Source organism: Pelodiscus sinensis, chromosome 2 (genome assembly GCF_049634645.1).
Source record: "Pelodiscus sinensis isolate JC-2024 chromosome 2, ASM4963464v1, whole genome shotgun sequence".
Classification (NCBI taxonomy): domain Eukaryota; kingdom Metazoa; phylum Chordata; order Testudines; family Trionychidae; genus Pelodiscus; species Pelodiscus sinensis.
The window spans coordinates 60,435,439-60,454,058 of NC_134712.1; the positions used below are offsets into that span (position 1 = coordinate 60,435,439).

Sequence of the window (18,620 nt, forward strand, 5' to 3'; positions counted from 1 at the left end):
AAGAGTCAGTCTTAATAATTATTACTCTGTCATGCAATGGAATCATTTTCCATGGGCTACAGTTCTTAGCTTTGTAACAGCATTATTGGCACCCTTCTCCAAATAAATGTCACAATACAGAGATATTTAGAAACTGAAACACATCAGAGAAGTGTTGAGCAGTGAAGGAAAAAAGACCAGAAAAGCAAACGTAGTGGAAATATATGTAAATGCCATTTTGTCTGAATTAAGTATGCTGTCCACACAAATGCATCCAAAAGATACACTGAACTTTCTCATCTGTAAAATGAGGTTAATACTATTTACATACCTGTCTCACAAGGCTGTTGTTCTACACTTCAATGAGGGGGATATATCAGAATTCTGGGAAGACAAAATACTGATTTGGGGGAGATATTTCTGAATGATAGATCTTTCAGAATTTTAGTTATCAATAATTGGAGTTTATCTGCAAATAAGAACTAATTATTATTATTTATACAGTAGATAAAAAGTTTAGCCAAATTATGGTAAAGACACCTACAATGATGACATGAATGGCTGAATGCCATTAACTTACACTGACTTCAATGTGATTTGAGAATGCTGAGAACTTTGCAGTGTCCAACCACAAATTTGTAAATGACGAATGAAGGTCTGGAGACAAGATGGGAGAGGTAGTATCTTTCATTGGACCAACTTTCTTCACCAACTAAAGTTGGTCCAATAAAAGATATTATCACACTCTACTTACCTTTCTAATATCCTGGGGCTATCACAACTACAGCACTGCAAATGATCTGGAGTGACGACTTTTAAACAACTGTTTTCTGGTCAAAGGTTTTATTTGCTGAATAAGCGCTGAAGTGGTTTTTCAAAGAAGGCATATAGAAACAAGGTATGTAAATATTTAGTGTTTTACTGTGTTGGAAAAAACTTCTTCAGTGCACGAAACAGCTCCCAGCTTGTAATTTATTATAATTAAACTAAATTAGACAGATTCTAGAAGGAGGCAGGCCAATTAGTTTGGGATGTCAATTTTAGTTTGCCATTGTCAAACACTGTTATAGGCCCTTGATAGATTGCTGGGTTGGTTTTTTCTAATCAGATAAATCTAAAGTGAAAGGAAATGAAACAGCCTGGCACAGAGAAGCATACAGTGCGTGCCATTAAAAATTCCAAGTTTGCTAACATTGGTATTTGGGACCAGCTTTTCCTTATAATTAGAGTAGGAGAAAAACATACTGTATGTAAACATACTGTATGGTATGTCTACATGGCAGTCAAAGGTGTGACCTTGTCCTTGCTGCCGATGGAATGAAGAGTGCATGTAGCTAAACACTGGAGTGAAAAACTGCTCCTGGGGATGGACAAACGCTCCAGCAAGTGAGGCTACATCTATACTTACATGCTGGAGATCTATCATCTGGCATTCGATTTAGCAGGTCTAGTTATGACCAAGGCAGCTCTGGTCAGTGCTGCTACTCCTCTCAAGGGAAGCCAACAGGAGCGTTTGCTCCCTTTGGCCTCCCATTGTGAATATGGCGTCAATCTTGGCTTACGGTAAGCCAACTCCAGCTACATTATTTAAATAGCTCGAGTTGAGTACCTTAAGCCACCCTTCCATATCTAGTGTACATCTGGCCAGCGGTGGAACTGTAGGAATATGTGCTGAACACCTCTACAAGGAAAAAGTGGACTATTCAAGCACTTTTAACAACACTTAAAAAAAATCCTAGACTCTGAAATGCACTGACATAGATAATAGAAAGTGGTAAGCATCTGTTAGCTGTGTCATATTCCTATAGGTTGTTACATCAGACTGTATGAATAAGAAACTATATCATGCATACCACTATTCACTAAAATAATAAAACCTATGGAGGGGCATATTTTTCAAATAAGTGATTTAGAAATATTAACAGTTCTTTAGTTTGATCTTCTGAGGTCCAGTTGTGTTGTCTTAAAATGACATTTTTCTCTTATTAGTTTGGTGACAAAATACCCATTTTGACATTTTCAGAAGACTAGGACTTCAAGACAGGGCAAACCAAATACCTACCAGAGGAACAGATTCAGTGAAGTGTGGTAATATATTTTGCACAAAATATCCCCTTTTTTGGCACTGACTTCCAGCAGTGCATATTATCCTTTACTACCTTGTTTTTAAAGTTTTGTTTTAAGTTACAGACTAACATGGCAACTCCTCTGAGACTCCTGTACTACCTAGTCATAGAAAAGACTGAAAAGTGATTTTATTGCATTGTCATTATTGGCTTGGCACGTTTCATACATAGTTTCAGGAAAAAGTAGCCTATGTGAATTACTGCAGGATATGTTTCTTCACAAGACAGAGTGAGGTCTTTGGTTGAGCTGAATGTCAGAAGTGGGCAAGCACCACAAGAGCTTCCAAGCTTAACACTCTAAAAATGACAGACAGCTCCTTCATTGTGTTTGTTTGCTGACTTTCTGACTAGGTTCTTGTTGGTAAATAGCACAAATATAGATTCCAATGTAAAGAACCTAGATGTAACCTTTCAGTAACAGACAATGCAAGTGAAGTAAGCGTCACAGAAGACAATTAATAGAAGAACTGGATGCCTCAGCCAATTGATGACCGATCAGAAGTCACTAGCATCTTACGACTGTTTGTGCCTTGTATGAAAGAATGTGGTGGCCTCAGTCCGGTTCCTGGGGCCAGGTGAGGTGTGTATATCACAAATACCATCCCTCCTGACAGTTCCATCAAAGAGTAAGCACAAAGATGGAAGGACTCTCATAGCCCTACAGGTTTTCCTTCCAAAATTTGAGGAAGCCTGTCAGACCTTTATGAGGAAGCTTGTGATCCTGCTGCTGATGAAATACTGATTCTGTGGAGAAACAGAGGATTTCACTCTCTTGGGATTGTGTCTTGTGTGATATTTTAAACCACAATTAATTAAACAAAAATGAAAAAAGTCTTGTTAAAAAGACTGTCAGTTCCCCACAGAAAGTAGCTTTTGTGTCTGACTTTTCTTTTTTAAACTAGTAGTGATCAAACATAAAACAAAATGCCGCACACTTACATACATGTCCTTTGTCAATAAGTATTTACAGGTAGCTTTATAAATTTTTATACACATTTTCATATCCACATTTTCTTGTTTACTTTTAAATCGAGAGCAAAATCTACACCCAGAGACTTCTAAGGCTGTAGTTAGTGCTTATATTGTACATTCATGCTTGGTTTCTTTCTGGGATGAGGGGAAAAGAGTAAAAACAAACAAAAAAATGTGCAAATTACAGATATCTAAAAGAGCCCTGGTTTTAAGGGTTCTTGGAGAATGACATCAACAGAGAACATCAATTTCACTTCTCTTCAGCTCACAGATAGCTACTGTTGTGGGTGCAGGGGAGGAGATGAAAAAAAACCCCATATACGAATTAGAATATTTAGACAAGCACGTTGGTATTTAGGATATCTGGAAAAGAATGATCAGTTTCTACTGCATACAGTAGCTCAATCAACATGAGGTGCAGACTTCCTGAAAGTCTGCTATGTTATTGAAGACAGTCCATATTACACTACAAGTATCTGACCCCTGACATGTATTCTGGAGTCGTATTATCTTTTACTAACACTATCTTTGCCAGGCACAGTATGATTGTACAGTCCAGAAATATTTAGTTTCTTGAAAAACACACATTCTTCTCTCATCATTTTCATAAGTTGTTTCGTTGTCATGCCTTAACAATAGGTATTGTAAAAAAACAAAATTTAAAAAGGAAACAATTTACAATTTACAAGTGTCCATATAAGTACTAATTAAAAAATCCAAGATCATCTACAAGTATCCATCTAATAACAATGATGATAATGGTACTGAGGCTGTGACTGAATGATTCAGTCATGTGGGAAGAGCAATCCACACACTCTGTGAGAAATATAGAACGTGACTCTTCACAAAGTTGGGTCTTTTCTTCTGAAGTCTGTTTCCTCAGCAACAGCAGCAGTGCTGAGTCATTATTCACTACTTAGTTCGACCTATAGAGAGAAGAGATAGATGAGTTACTAATCAACAAGAAAGGTGGAAACAGACCTCTGGGTGTTCACTTCCTATGTTGGTGGCAGCCAAGTGAAAGGGCACAATTGAACAGACTCCTAGGAACAGAAGAAATGTTGACTGCAAGGCTGCACATGCTTGGGAAGCAGTTATGAAGATTACCCCACCCTGTAATCTCCTTTGGCAAAAGGATGTGAGAGCCATGTGGTGACAGAATCTGGTAAGGTGTCAGAAACTGTTAGAATGACGATTTCCTCTGGCTTCATTCATATTAAATGAATCGTATTTTTGCATGCTGGCTCATGATACTCTCATCTGGCCTGGTTATAGCAAACATATTTGAACTGGATCTACATAAAACGTTGTTTCCCAACCATATGTCAGCTGAGTTTGTGCAGCTGCACATACCATCCATCTGCCCTAGCACTGTATTCTGGGACCTTTCATGTGGTTATTTCATAGTGATTTGCAGTGCTTAGAAGATGTGCATTCAGTAAAGTGTCAGAAGCAGGTGTGATAGTCCTATCCTACAGAAAGTTGTGAAGGAGAATGGCCAGCTAATCTGGTTATATGAGCATAGACGGGGGTCTTATCCATACAACAAACATGAGAATTATGACTATGGGGGTGGATAAAGCGTTGGGCTTTGTTCCTGTAAATATGCTACCTTCCCTAGCTCCACACAAACACTTCCTGTAATCTCACCAAATTAAATTAACCTAGGTCTTAATGCTGCCCTGGAACTGTGTACAAATGGAATGTTCCTTCTGTCTGATGATCCCCTTTATAATCTACCTTTGCCTCCAAAGAGAACACATTCACATTTTCCTCACTCTCTCCTTTGTCCATTTCTTTCATTATTTCATCTGTGTGTTGTCTATTCCCTTACTTCTGCACATCTTGAGCTAGACTGTAATCACCTCAGGAGAGAAAGGGTACGTCTAGACTGTGGCGCTATTTCAGGATACATAGTTATTATGCGTCTTTTCAACCAGCCCGTTAGATTTTGAAATAATGGGGTCGCTATTCCGACATCCCTGTAACCTTCGTTCCACGAGGGTTAAGGGATGTTTCAGAACAGTGGTTTATTTCAAAATTTGGTGCGGTGTAGACCAAAGCTATTTCGAAATTAAATCAAAATAAGATACACAATTTGCATAGCTAAAATAGTGTATCTTATTTTGACCGATAGTGGCAGTGTAGATGCACCCAAAATGTATCTTTACTTTTACTGTAGAGTGTCAGGTAAACTGATGAAGCTACAGAAATAAACAACAATAAATTGACAACCTATGCATATTATGTGTACACAAAGCAATGCTTCTTAGGAGAAGACATTTAATGTTAGCATCTCTTCAGGGGTGAAAAGGACAATTTTTCTCAGATTTGCTAATTATTAATAATTATTGTAGCACTATACAGATCCTCTAATATATAACAGTTGAATTATGATTAGGAGGTGGGTAAAGCATTGGGCTTTGTTCTTGTAAATATGCTACCGTCTCTAGCCCCATACCCAGAGAACAAGTTATCCACAGCTGACTAAGGATATAATCTTTCATAGTTTTGATAAGGCCATAGAACTCTGAGGGTTTGAAGTGCTATGATTTATTAATCTATGAAAATCTGAGGAAGTCTTATAATGTAGCTCTCATGCATTGGGCAGGACAATTCACAAAAGGTATGTCTACACTTGCAGCCTAATTTGAAATAGGGCTGCAAATGTAGGCATTCAAAATTGCAAATCAAGTCCAGGATTTAAATCTCCCGCGCTTGATTTGCATCTTCCTGGCCGGGTGCCATTTTTGAAATTGACAAGCCCAAACGGGTGTTCGAAACAAAGCCCTATTTCGAACTACCTGTTATTCCTCCTGCAATGAGGTTTAACAGGTAGTTTGAAATAGGGCTTTATTTCGAACGCCCGTTTCACTGCCGCATGTAGATGCGGGCAGTTATTCCAGGCTTGTCAATTTCAAAAATGGCGCCCAACCGGGAAGATGCAAATCAAGCACGGGATATTTAAATCCTGAGCTTGATTTGCAATTTTGAATGCCTACATTTGCAGCCCTATTTCGAATTAGTGTAGACATACCCAAATGGAGTAAATGTGATTTTCTATTCAATGGAAGTTGATCAAACCGATTCATAAAAGTTTAGGAACCTACCTATGTCCTGACACTTTACTACTGACCACAGAAGAAGGATTTTGGGATAATTCTACAATACTTTCATAGCCAAATGCCTACAAACCCCCACATATTGATGTGACAAGGGGAAAGAAAACTGAATATCCATCCTGGCTATAATTTATAAAGAAGTGTCACATTTTTACTTTTTCCTAGGAGTAAAATGATGAAAACAGTAAATGAAAAATAAGTAGATTTAGAGTCTTAATAAAGATCATGAGCTTTCATGGGTGGACTGCTCATTGTTTTTAAAGTATCTTATTCAGGTGAAAGGGAATGGAGTTTTTCAGTTCAGTTACTATTCTTCATGGGGACTGTGGTATTCCAGGATCATCCACAATTAGTACAGATAGTAATTGTCTTACTGAAAGAAAACAAGCAGGCAGGTTGATGCATTGCAGACAGATTGGCATTGCAAACCAGTGGATAGCACAGTTCACCGACTATCCAATTTGTCTCCTGCAGCTTGGCTTTTAATTCAAATTTACTTGGATGATTGAAATTCTTCTTCCCCCTTATTTAAGCATAAATCCAATTTGTACCTTGCCATTACATAAAACCACAATATCACTGAAGATGTTTATTATTGTTTTATAACTCTACAGTTGCAGGGCTGTCAGCCATGATCTTGTTAGGTGTCACAAGTTAACCAAAGCAGGACTTGGAAGGAATGGGAGGTCTCCCATTTAGCAGGTGCAATTTATGTCCACAAAGTTTGCCTACCCACAAAGTAAAATCTGGGTGCAAATCTTCAATCATGCATCTCTACCTGATCTCAGCTTGAAAACAGGTTATTTAATGTGAAAATTTTCAAATTTGTGCCCATAATTCAATTGTAGTTGCAAATTTTGCAGAAGTTTCAAAAAGGAAATAATCTTTTCTGAAACATTTACCACTTCATCTCCTTTTTATCTGAACAACAGTGCACTGGTTAATAAAATACTGGACATCACAATTTTTCCTCTAACCCTTCAGTAAAGTTAGTGGTGGTCTTTAAAATCAACATTGAGGGAACTCCCTACACTAAAAAGGTGATGAACATTTAAATCAGAAATGTAAACGTAGCATTTAGGATCTTCTTTCCACCTAATCCATGTTTTTTGTCTCATTATCTCAATCTGGCATGTTTGCACTATGGACAAAATACCAAGGGATCTGTGCGCCAACATAACTGTGTAGTGTAGATGTAACCTACAATAACAGAAAGGGGTTTTCCATTGGTGTAGGTACACCACTTCCCTGAACAATGGTAGCTACATCAATAGAAGTCTTCTTTTGTCGACAAAATGGCATGCATATTTGAGGTTAGGTTGAGGTAGGTATGTTGGTCAAGTGTGTGTTCTTCAAACTTTAGCGCTACCTAGCTATGTTGGCCTAGTGTTTAAGTCTCAGAGGGGTATCCGTGTTAGTCTGTAACTTTAAAAATAACTAGCAGATTTGTGGCAGCTTAGAGACTAACAAATATATTCTATCATGATGAAGTTGGTTTTACTCACGAAAGCTCATGATACAATATATTTGTTAGTCTCTAAACCCTTGTCTACACTAGGGAGTTATTTTGAAAAAACAAGTGGAATGTCCACACTACTAAGCCCATTATTTCGAAATAAGGGGCTGGTTATTTCAAAATAATAACTCCTGCTTTCCATGAGGAATAACACTTATTTCAAAATAGCGGTATGTGGACTCCACTGCTGCTATTTTGAAGTAACTACTCCCCACAGTCATTCAAAGAAATTATTTCCCAGTGCTTCCTGGGGCTCTAAGTCGAGGTAGTGTATCCACATTAAGGGAGCCTGCCACGGACTAATTTCAAGGGTTCCCTGTAATAAGGACATGCTATTTCAAAAGTATTATTTTGGGAGTTATTACTTCAAAATAATTATTGAAAAATATTGAAAAATAATTATTTCAAAATAATTTCCTATTGTAGACATGCCCTCAGGTACTACAAGACTGCTCGTTGTTTTTAACTTTTAAGTGTAAGCCAAGTCTCAGTGTACTTAATAAACCCATGCCACTGCTATTCCTTCCATATCAAAGAGCAACAAAAGCATTACTTTAAGGCTTATTTATACCTAAAGTTAATTCAAGGTCGAATTTGAATTTGGAGCAAAGAGCTATTCCTGACAAAGGCTTACATCTACACTATTGCCTGAACTGACACCCTGAGATTGATCCACTGGTGGTCGATTTAGTGGGTCTAGTGAAGGCCTGCCAAATCAACCGCAGCTTGCTCTGCCTCTTACTCTACTCTGAAGGAGAAGCGTTAGGGAAGTCAATGAGAGAGTTTCTCCAATCAACTCTCCTTCTCCCAGTGTAGGCCCTGTGTATGCTGACTCCAGCTACATTATTAACATAGATGGAGTTGCATAATTTAAGTTGACTTTCTGTTATAGTGTAGATGTAGCCTGACTTCAAGCATGGACAGTCTTATTCAAGAGTCAGAATACTTTGTTTCAGTTTAGCTTAATCCAAAGTGGATTAAGCAATAGCAGAACAAGGAACTCTTATTCCAGAAAAGAGAGTCAACACTTGGAGTTAGTCAGGAATAGTTATTCCAGAGAAGCTAATCCTGAATAGTTATTCCAGAATGACTCAATGTGTAGACAAGCCATTAGTGGAATATTTTGGAAATTCAGATCCTAGCACAGAGATGCAATCAATATGATCATAAACTGATCACTATTTTGTCTTATTAGTTGTCTTAATTGGATTCTTTTTTTTCTCCTTACACACTATTAAATTGCAATTATTTTTTTTCTGGGCTTTCATAATTCTACAATATGTCGTCTCTTTGTAATGATACAAAATTGAAACATTTTTCCTAATTTACATTTCTGCAACCAAATGCTGCTACACAGGAGTGAAAATTTATATTTGACAACATTCTAAGAGTAATGAAAACCTAGTTCTGATTTCATGTAGCAAATGCCCATCTTAAACACTATGTAAGTAATTGTTCTCTTTAAAATAAATTAACAGTCTTCCTCTAGATTTTTCCAATCCCTGAACACATCCCCACGAGGAAAACAATACACAACTTCAAAAAGACAGAGGACAGAGAGATAGTTAAATATTTGTTTACCTTTTATTCAGTACTCAGACAAAGTACATTCACCTGCAAAAAAGACAGCACACCTGTCCATTTTTTGAACATCAACATTTGATAGACATACCTGGTCTGTTAACTTTGTGATATCATGATTTCAAAATTTAATACAATCACAAGAAATTACAAAACTGTTGTAATGATACTCATTCTATAATGTGACACCTTGTTAAATAGAAAGTTCTGATGACTGTATTCTGGTATACAGTCTATTTAAACAAAAACAAACAGTTATGATTGTTTTGTTTCAGATGTTTACATGTTAAGGATTTGTACACTTGTTAAAACTTTCTAAATAAATAGCTTAAAAATATAACCTTTGAATCTCTTACCTAATAGCTAAAATTGTGTCATATCAAGTAAAGTTAGTCAGCTGCACTTTGGCTTTATCTTACAATGCATGAAAGATTCTGATGGGAATTTCATGACACGTAGGATCAGGACAGCAATTTATAAACACCTGACAAGAATTTGCCAAGTGATCTATTTTACCAATGTACTTTGAAGCGTTCCTCATTTGAAGGTATCTGCGCTTCTGCCAAGCTGATGCATTGCTAACATCTGCCAGTGCACAGATTTACCCCAAATTAAAAAACAAACCTAAAAAGAACATTTTGCAAGTGTGTCTTTCATGCATGAGAGAATATTTTGTTTGAATAAACTATGGAAACAATGGCATTTTAATTGTGGAAGCAAATCATTTATGGTGAAAAGATAATTGAATTTTTGTGTTTGCTCCATGGATTGATCATGGTGAACTTTCTTTTGCTCAGCAAATTTTTCTCTAGATTACACTGACACATTTGGTAGCTAGCTAAATCTGGCTAAAAGTAAGAGTTTCTTTCTCTCCTTTAAGGGGTCACACATTAAGGCAGAGGTGTGCATATAATGGCCCATGGGCCAGATCCAGTTCCCCATGGTTAACTCCTGGTAAGCCGTCACTGCTATATTTACTTGCACCTCTACAGGTATGCGTGATAATATCTCTCATTGGCTGTGGCTCACCATTCCCAGCCAATGGGAGATGTGGGAAGTTCTTTTCTGGTCCATGCTGCTTCCCACAGCTTCCATTGGCTGGGAACAGTGATCCACAGTCAATGGGAGCTGCAAGCATCCATACCTGTGGAGGCGCAGGTAAACACAGTGGCAGTGACCCACCAAGAGCTACCCCTGAATTAAGGCTTAGGTGCCATTGGCAGTAACAGTGATATATCTACACTATTTCTGTTTCACAGCTGGCAGAGAAGAATTTTTTCCCTTCAGTTTTTCTGAACCCCTGATGCCAATTTGCATAGTGTGAATAATTAGTCATAAAGCATGAGAAATATTCACTCATTGTTTTGGTGGATATGAGCTATAACGTGTAGTGTTTTAGCATGTTTTAAATTGATTCATTTTAGCATAGTTAATGGTAAATTATAATTAAACCATTAGTAATCTCATGCCAAACTACTTCAGCAGCAGAGTAGTTTTCAGTCCTGTTAGAAGAATTAATATTGTCCATATGACTGAAACCTTACTTACTGGCTTTACAGGCTTTAACTCAACATGTTCCAGGGGGGTTTGCTGATAGCAGTATGTGTCAAGTCCACCTATGAAATCAACTGAAAATACAACAGGTCCATAAATGAATAAATGGAAATGAAAACACATAGAGAATTAAAAATGGGGGGGGGGGGGAGGCGGGGAAACAATCTGAATAATAAATAATAATAGTAATAAAGAACATACATGCAGACAAGAAATCAAATATATTGACAGACAGAAATCAAAAATATTGTGAGACTCATTTGCATGGAGGGGCCTCAACCTAGCCTCCTTTTGTGCCTGCTTCACTCTGTGCAGGGAGAGACCAGTCTATCACCCAACCCAAACGCAGTGCACGCTTGTATATCTGCGTACTTCCAAAAGGGGTAGTGTATGTGGGGTGCATATGAAGGTCAGTTTGTGGTAATGTGGCCTTTTATTTTCAGGAGATCTAATCAAGCAGTTCTTGCTCAGATCAAAACCCTAGGGAAGTGTATGTGTGGGGAGTTTAATAAGGAGAAATGAAGGTGCTGGATCCTATGAGCAAAATTCTATTTGCAGTTAAATATGTGCAAATCAATGGACCCACATCAATGGAAGTTACATATGTGAGATAAAGAGCAGAGTTTGTCATTTTATTTGTGACATTAAAAGAATGAGTGAAAAATCAAAAGGCAGCTTCTCTGAACAAATCTCTTTGGGCCGGTGATCTTGTGAGAAAGCATCTTGCCTCTTTTTTTCTTCTTCAAGATTTCTACATCAGAAATGATGGTGGAATATCTGTATTTGAGGATGACACTAATGCCACTTCTTGTGGTCACAAATGAGTTCTTGTTCAAATAATTATGTTTGTACTTTCTAGCTCTTCATTCTTAACCAGGGTTCTTTAGTTCTAACGCCTACACCAAACCCCATTTTTTCATATTTCTCATTGCTGAATTCAGAGGGTGTAGTAGGAAAACAGCAAGAAAGGAGTGGCTCAACTGCTTCAGCAGCTGTTTACTCTGAATTTGTATTTGACAGTAAGAAGCTGTTCTTGTCTGGAATTGCCTTGAAATGCCCAGTGCCGATGTGCTCAATTCACAGCACACGAGGATTCTTCACACAATTTGCGGATGAATTCTAATTCCAATGCTTCTCTGTGTATCTGGCTAGTAGAATTGGTTTGTGACAAGACAGTGATTAGGAAGATTGAAGTGTTCCCCAACAGGTTTCTGTATGTTTCCTTTACGTATATCTGATTTGTGTCCATTGATTCTTTCCTGCAGAGACTGTCCAGTTTGTCCAATATATCTAGCAGGGGGCACTGCTGACATTTGATGGCATAGATCAAATTACTGGATGTGCAGTCAAATATCCTTTTGATTTGGATTATGGATTATGGATTATGTTGTTGGCTCCAATGATGAATTCGCCAGTATAGATATGTGGGCAGAGTTGGCACCGTGTTTGGTTGCAGGGCTGGGTTCCTGGATGCTTATGATATGGTTGTGTGGCATGGTTACCGGAAATAATTCGTTTTGGTTTGGGGGTTTTCTGTAAGCGAGAATAGGCTTTTCTCCCAAAGCCTCTGAGAGTGAGGGATCATTTTCCAAGATGGGTTTTAGATTGTGTATAATGCACTAGAGGAGTCTGAGTTGTGGATTATAGGTAATAACAAGTGGAGTTGTGTTATTTTCTCTTTTGGGTCTGTCTTGAAGAAGTTCATGTCTGGGTACTTTTTTGGCTCTGTCAATTTGTTTTTTTCATATCTCCAGGTGGATATTTCAGTTTTAGGAATGCTCGGTAAAGATCCTGTAGGTGATTGTCTCTGTCTGTATCCATGTTTATAGATGAGGGACTGAGATACAATGATTAAGGGCCTAATCAAAAGCCCAATGAAATCTATGGGAAAATTTCCTTTGACTTATGTGGGCTTTCCCATTGAATTTAGGAAACTGGAACCAGATTTTGAAAGGTATTTTGGCATTCAGGCCTTCAGCATTGCAATGCCTAACTGATTTAGGAGTCTATACCTCATTTGAAAAAGGGTTTTAGGCACTTAGAAGCCTAAATCCCATTGATAGTAAATGGGATTTAGGTACCTAAATATCTACCTTCCTTTTAAAAATGAGATATAGGGTTTTAAATCAGTTAAGGGGTTGCAATACTGAGCACTCAACCCCAAATACTCTAAAAATATGGGCCATGTTAGCTTATCCAGGAACAAAACCCAGATATCCTGAGTTTCAGTCTAGTGCCTTAGCCATCAGTTCACTGTTGCATAGCCTACGGAGCATTACATCATGCCGAGAAAAAGCTAACACAGTCAGTGTGCCAGCCACAGGGTGACTTGTACTCTATGGTATTTTTTTATTACTTTCCAATCTTCATTCAGACTCTTATATGAAAATACAGTACAAACATCCAGAAAGAGACAGTAGAATAGGATGTAACTTTTAAAAGCTTTCTGTTTGCAGATATTTTCAGCTATTTCTTGTGTAGAAATCAAGCATAGTACTCAACTCAGAAGAAATTATGTTCACAGTAACACTATCCCTGTGGTCTTCCACTCTGGCCTTCTCAAAACTCTGAGAAGCATTATTACCTATTGAGAACATGTTATAGACGAGGTACCATAGCTCTATTCTATGCCTTAGCTCTATTCATACACTGCAGCTTCCAAGGAAGGAAACCTGAATTTAGGAAATGCATTTGGTTTGGATAATTCACCACTTCAGAATCACACACAATTCCTCTTCCACCAGTCACAATCTGCATCCATAAGGAAAACAAACCAACTAATCTTTTCCTAATATTTATCTGTATAGGAAATGAGGCTAATTAATATGACTGATTTCTAACTCGGAGGCATCTTTGACATAAAAATCTATAATGTCATGCACATGTAAAGATACGAGATACTAACCAGGAGTCGATATGAGATGAATAACTAGCTGAATGTTTCTCTCTGCTATTCATAACCATGCATACATGATCTTACAAAAGCCCTCTCATATAAATATGGATGGCTGACTTTGCTCTCAAAACAAGAAACAGTACTATTACATGAGACAACAAAGAAAAATGTCATTTTCCCCTTTAAAACTGTGTTTTAAGTAAATCTGGCTGACAATTTTTCAAATTAGAAAGCCTCTTTATGAGGAGGTTCTATAAAAGATTCATTTTCAGTTATTTTAATTATACATTATTTTTCATACAATGAATTTTAGAAATTTGATTTCATTTGACTTGCTTTTTTCACTTATGTCTCAGCTGATTCCCAGGATGGAAACAACAAAGAAAAGGTATCTATTAACTATGAAGATATCTGAGCTTCTAGTCTGACTGAGCCTGAGAAAATAAATATTTCTGTGTACCATCCAGCTGCAAGAGACACTCTGGTTTGGCTATAGGAGTCAAATGTATCAAATAAAACTCTTTGCTTCTGCTTCAGTGAACTCTTAAGATGTATGTTTCCCTTTGTTAAAATGGAGACAGAGAAAAAAGCATTAACATTTATGTAGATTCCCCCAGAAAAATAAAGTAGGCAGAGGATGTCTCTGCATAATTGATTATGTGTCTCCGACCTGCTTAATGAATTATAGGCAATATCTGCTATGGATCCATAAGACTATTATAATAAGCTTTAAACCAAAGAGCAACATACATTGTGAATAAAGTGCCATAGAAATATCAAGTGATTTTTCTCTGCAGTTACATACCCTGTGCATTAAAAAAAAAAGTTTAGCAGTGGTGATATTCAGTCACTGGAAAAAGAACTCTGCGTGGAGTCCAGTCATTAACTATGTTCTTGCAGAGATGCACTTAGAAAACTAGGGAGAGAATTTTCAGCACCCTGTAGATAATTACTGGTTACAGAGGAAACTAGTTATTTTATCTGCAGCTGGCTGCAAAACATGATCCATATTTCCAGGGAATTGTTCGCTTCTTGTGTTGCCTGAGTTTTGTGGTTGTGCCGGATGCTTAATGGCCAGCATGAAACGTTCTTTAAAAGTTCACTGCGTGCTGAGCTTGGAGGCTGCAAAACTGCCTTGACTGTTACTATGGGCAGGCTATGAAAATGATGTTCATTCACTCATGGGCAGTACAGGGGGGAGGACGAATAGCTATCCAGGTCCCTCATTGAGAAAAGTGTTAAACACTGTGGGACCAAGGAGGTGCTCCTGCCATCATTAATGATTTTAAGATCCATACTTTGCTGGATAGCTGACATCCAAATACGTTTTATTCCTACTAATCCAGAGCTGTCTCCCATGTGCTGATGCTAACATTTCTTTTCAGGTTTGGGAGGAAAGCGCAGGATTAAAAAAGGGGTGTGAAAAGATAATGTCTCACTCAAAATACAGTTTATTTGGCCATAGTCCATAATTGTAACCAGTAGCTTTCAGGATCACTGCAGGAAGAGTGCAGAGGACTTCATTAAAAGATCTGTCGTGTCCCTTCCACTCCTACAATTCTATGATTAGCTACAGCAGCCACAGCGTGAGCCACTGTTATATTACCAACATTTCCTTTCAAAGGTACCAGGTTTTAGATGTGGCTGAACATGGAAGTGTAAGCAGATCATTCATATGCAGAAAACATACTGTGCTCTTAGAGAATCACCACAGTAACAGCATGTTGAGTAGTTCAGCCTGAAATGACTTTGGAGACAGTAAGATTAAGAAGATCTTTTACACTTGTGTAAGGCTCAGAGATCAATGGCTTAAAGGAACACCACTCTCCACTTTCCCCTCTAGACAAGCTACTGTCAGGTGTCATTTTCAGATTGTATACATTTTGCTTATCCATAGCTCTGTGTACAGGCAGTCCCCGGGTTACGTACAAGATAGAGACTATAGGTTTGTTCTTAAGTTTAATTTGTATGTAAGTCGGAACTGGCTCCAGATTCAGCCGCTGCTGCTGAAACTGACCAGGGGCTGACTACAGAAAGCTGGAGGCAGAATTGCTCTGTCCCCAGCTTCCTGGAAGCAGTCACTGATCAGTTTCAACAGCGGCTGAATCTCGAGCCTGGGACAGAACAGCTGGGCTGCCAGGTAGGTCCCTGCAGGACCAACCCGGCAGCACTCCAGCTGCTCTACCCCAGGGTCCACAACAAAAGCCTGGTCTGCTGGGGAGGGGGCGCACTAGCTGCGCCCCCCCCCAGCAGACCAGGGACACAGGGAGCAAAGCCGCAGTGGCGGCAGGGTGCCGCACCTCTGAGGACCCCTCCGCCTCCCCAGCTTTGCTCCAGGTGTCCCTGGTCTGCTGGAGATGGTCCCCAGCAGACCAGGGGCACCCGGAGCAGCTTTTCTCGCCCCGGAGGTCGAAGTGGCGGGACCGCTGCGCTCTGGGCGGTCCCACTGCCTGCGAGCTCCGGGGAGAGAAAGCCCCGTTCGTAAGTGCGGATCCGACATAAGTCAGATCCGCGTAACTTGGGGACTGCCTGTAATATGTTTTGTTGCATTATTTGGAATTGGAATTCTGATGTTATGAATGTGGGTGTTGTTTCATTTTATTGCATGTTATTTAATGGGCAGCAGGTTTAAAAGAAATAAAAGGAAGTTCTTCACACAGTGCATAGTCAATCTGTGGAACTCCTTGCCTGAGGAGGTTGTGAAGGCTAGGCCTATAACAGGGTTTAAAAGAGAACTAGAAAAATTCATGGAGGTTAAGTTCATTAATGGCTATTAGCCAGTATGTGTAAGGAATGGTGTCCCTAGCCTCTGTTTGTCAGAGGGTGGAGATGGATGGCAGGAGAGAGATTGCTTGATCATTACCTGTTCGATTCACTCCCTCTGGGACACCTGGCATTGGCCACCATTGGCAGACAGGGTAGTGGGCTGGATGGACCTTTGGTCTGACCCAGTATGGCCATTCTTATGTTCTTATGCATGGTGTTCAGCCATGGAAGGCATATGAATTGTGCAAGATATACTTAGTAGAAAGTTGATCACCTTGAACAGAGCTTCATATTCTCTGCCAGGAACTGGGTAGTGGACTCTGGCTAGGAAAAGATTTAAAAATTCTGTAAGGGACCTCAAGAGGTGTTCGGAAGAGGAAGCCAATACAGTTGCATGAGTATAAAATTGGTGCAGAAGACTCAATGTATGAAGTTCAAATCTACCTTCAAATTACAAACTGAATTAATTGTAATTTAGACACCAGTTAAGTATAAACCTCAGCATAAGCTTTCTTTGCAAGTAGGATTTCCCTTGAGCAACTCCTCTCCTACCAGTTTGCTCTGGCCTTGAGACACTCCGGTCTTATAGGCGGGGATGAGCTAACGAGAACCACTCCTCAGTTTGGGCCAACAGTAATTATATGACCCTAGCAGCTGAATCGAGGGTGGCTCTACAGAACAACCCTGCACTTCTCTGCTGGATCTGAGAAACTGCCACCCTGTTACAAGGGGAAACAGTTCAGTAAGTGTAAGGAAGGAAGACCAGAGGCAAAATCATTGGAATATATGATTGTGTGATTGTTTCTCTGTCTCCAAAAAGCACTAGGTGAGACAAAATGGACAAGGAATGGAAAGGGGACAGAAAATTATAAGAAAACAACTTTTTGAACTGGTTAAATTACTTGGGATTGGAGGGAGAGATTTCAGGGTTTAAAGAGTTTTTCAGAGTGATATTCCTTGCTCTGATTCTGGACTCTCTCTGTACCCTGGGCAAGATAGATAGACCCCATATTTTAAACTTTCCCGTCTCATTTTGGATGTTCACCTTTTGACACTTGAGTACTCTCCTGATGGAGTTTCTTTGCATGACTAAACCTAAGAAATGTTCTCTCATGAGTACACTTTGAGGACACTTTAAGACTGGTGTAATTTAAACTATGATCTTCACTACTGGATGATCTTTCCAGGTTTTCAGTGATTTAACAACTAAGACATTAACATCAGCTATTCAGAGCTATTCTCTGCCAGGGACAGGGTACAAGAAGATATAAGAAACATGAAAGAAGTTACCAATTAGTAAGGCTCAAACTTTCCTTCACTGGACCATTTTGGCCCTTCTTTAACCTCATAAAACTGCGCTTTCCAAAATGTTCGCTAGTCATATTTTAAAAAGCTACTGAACACTTCACTCCATTATTGAAATTACACCACATGCTGTGCAATTTCACAAAGTATTTTTAAAAGTCATTTCTTAAATTAAGCTTTTACATTGATTGCTTTCTAGTCATTAAGGATCTCTTTTCAACTGAGATAACATGTAAAAATCTCTTGGAAGAGTATTTCTCTTTCTATATTATCTTTCTCTTGCTGGGTCCATTATGTACAAATTCTGTTACCAAGGCACCTGTACATTTTAAGAGCCTCTCATATTTAATTTGAGTTCACAAAGTTAAGGATTTTGAGGGAACGGTGTCTGTTGGCCTTCCTATCCTCTAACTTGACATACACATAAAACTTTTTCTTTAGATTAAGTAAATTGCTACTTTTATTATTTGTAATGGTGAATGCAAAGTAATTACTTAATTACATGTATCAGTTCTATCAGACCATACTCTGCCATCTATGAATTTCACTCTGAGATCTTTGGTTCGCAATGGTTGCTTTGCCCACTCTAGTTTCCATTTTGGTTTTCATTACCACAGCTCACTCCTGCTATCATTAGAATTTGATTCATACTCATTTTACCAAGGCAACTCAACAGAGGCACTGGAGTCAGCTATTTTTCTGCACATTTAACTATCTTATGTCACCTAGCAACACGGCTTTGTACAATACTTTCCTAACAAATAATTACAAGTTATATAGTTTTCTTGATTACATTTAGAATT

At 38.6% G+C, this 18,620-nt stretch overlaps 1 protein-coding gene across 6 annotated transcripts in view; it reads right to left on the reverse strand.

The window, feature by feature from the left end:
• Positions 1-3,204: 3,204 nt before the first annotated feature.
• NKAIN3 (sodium/potassium transporting ATPase interacting 3) overlaps positions 3,205-18,620 on the reverse strand; it is a 501,823-nt gene continuing 486,407 nt past the window's right edge. For 2 of the 6 annotated variants that reach the window (XM_075920625.1, XM_075920626.1), the window contains exon 6: positions 3,205-4,003. In XM_075920625.1, the coding sequence (XP_075776740.1) occupies positions 3,990-4,003 (14 nt within the window). In that variant the 3' untranslated portion in view covers positions 3,205-3,989. Of the gene's footprint in view, positions 4,004-9,296; positions 9,330-10,769; positions 10,925-18,620 lie in introns of those variants that run through there. The other 4 variants (XM_075920623.1, XM_075920624.1, XR_012901430.1 and 1 more) reach the window with 4 other exon arrangements.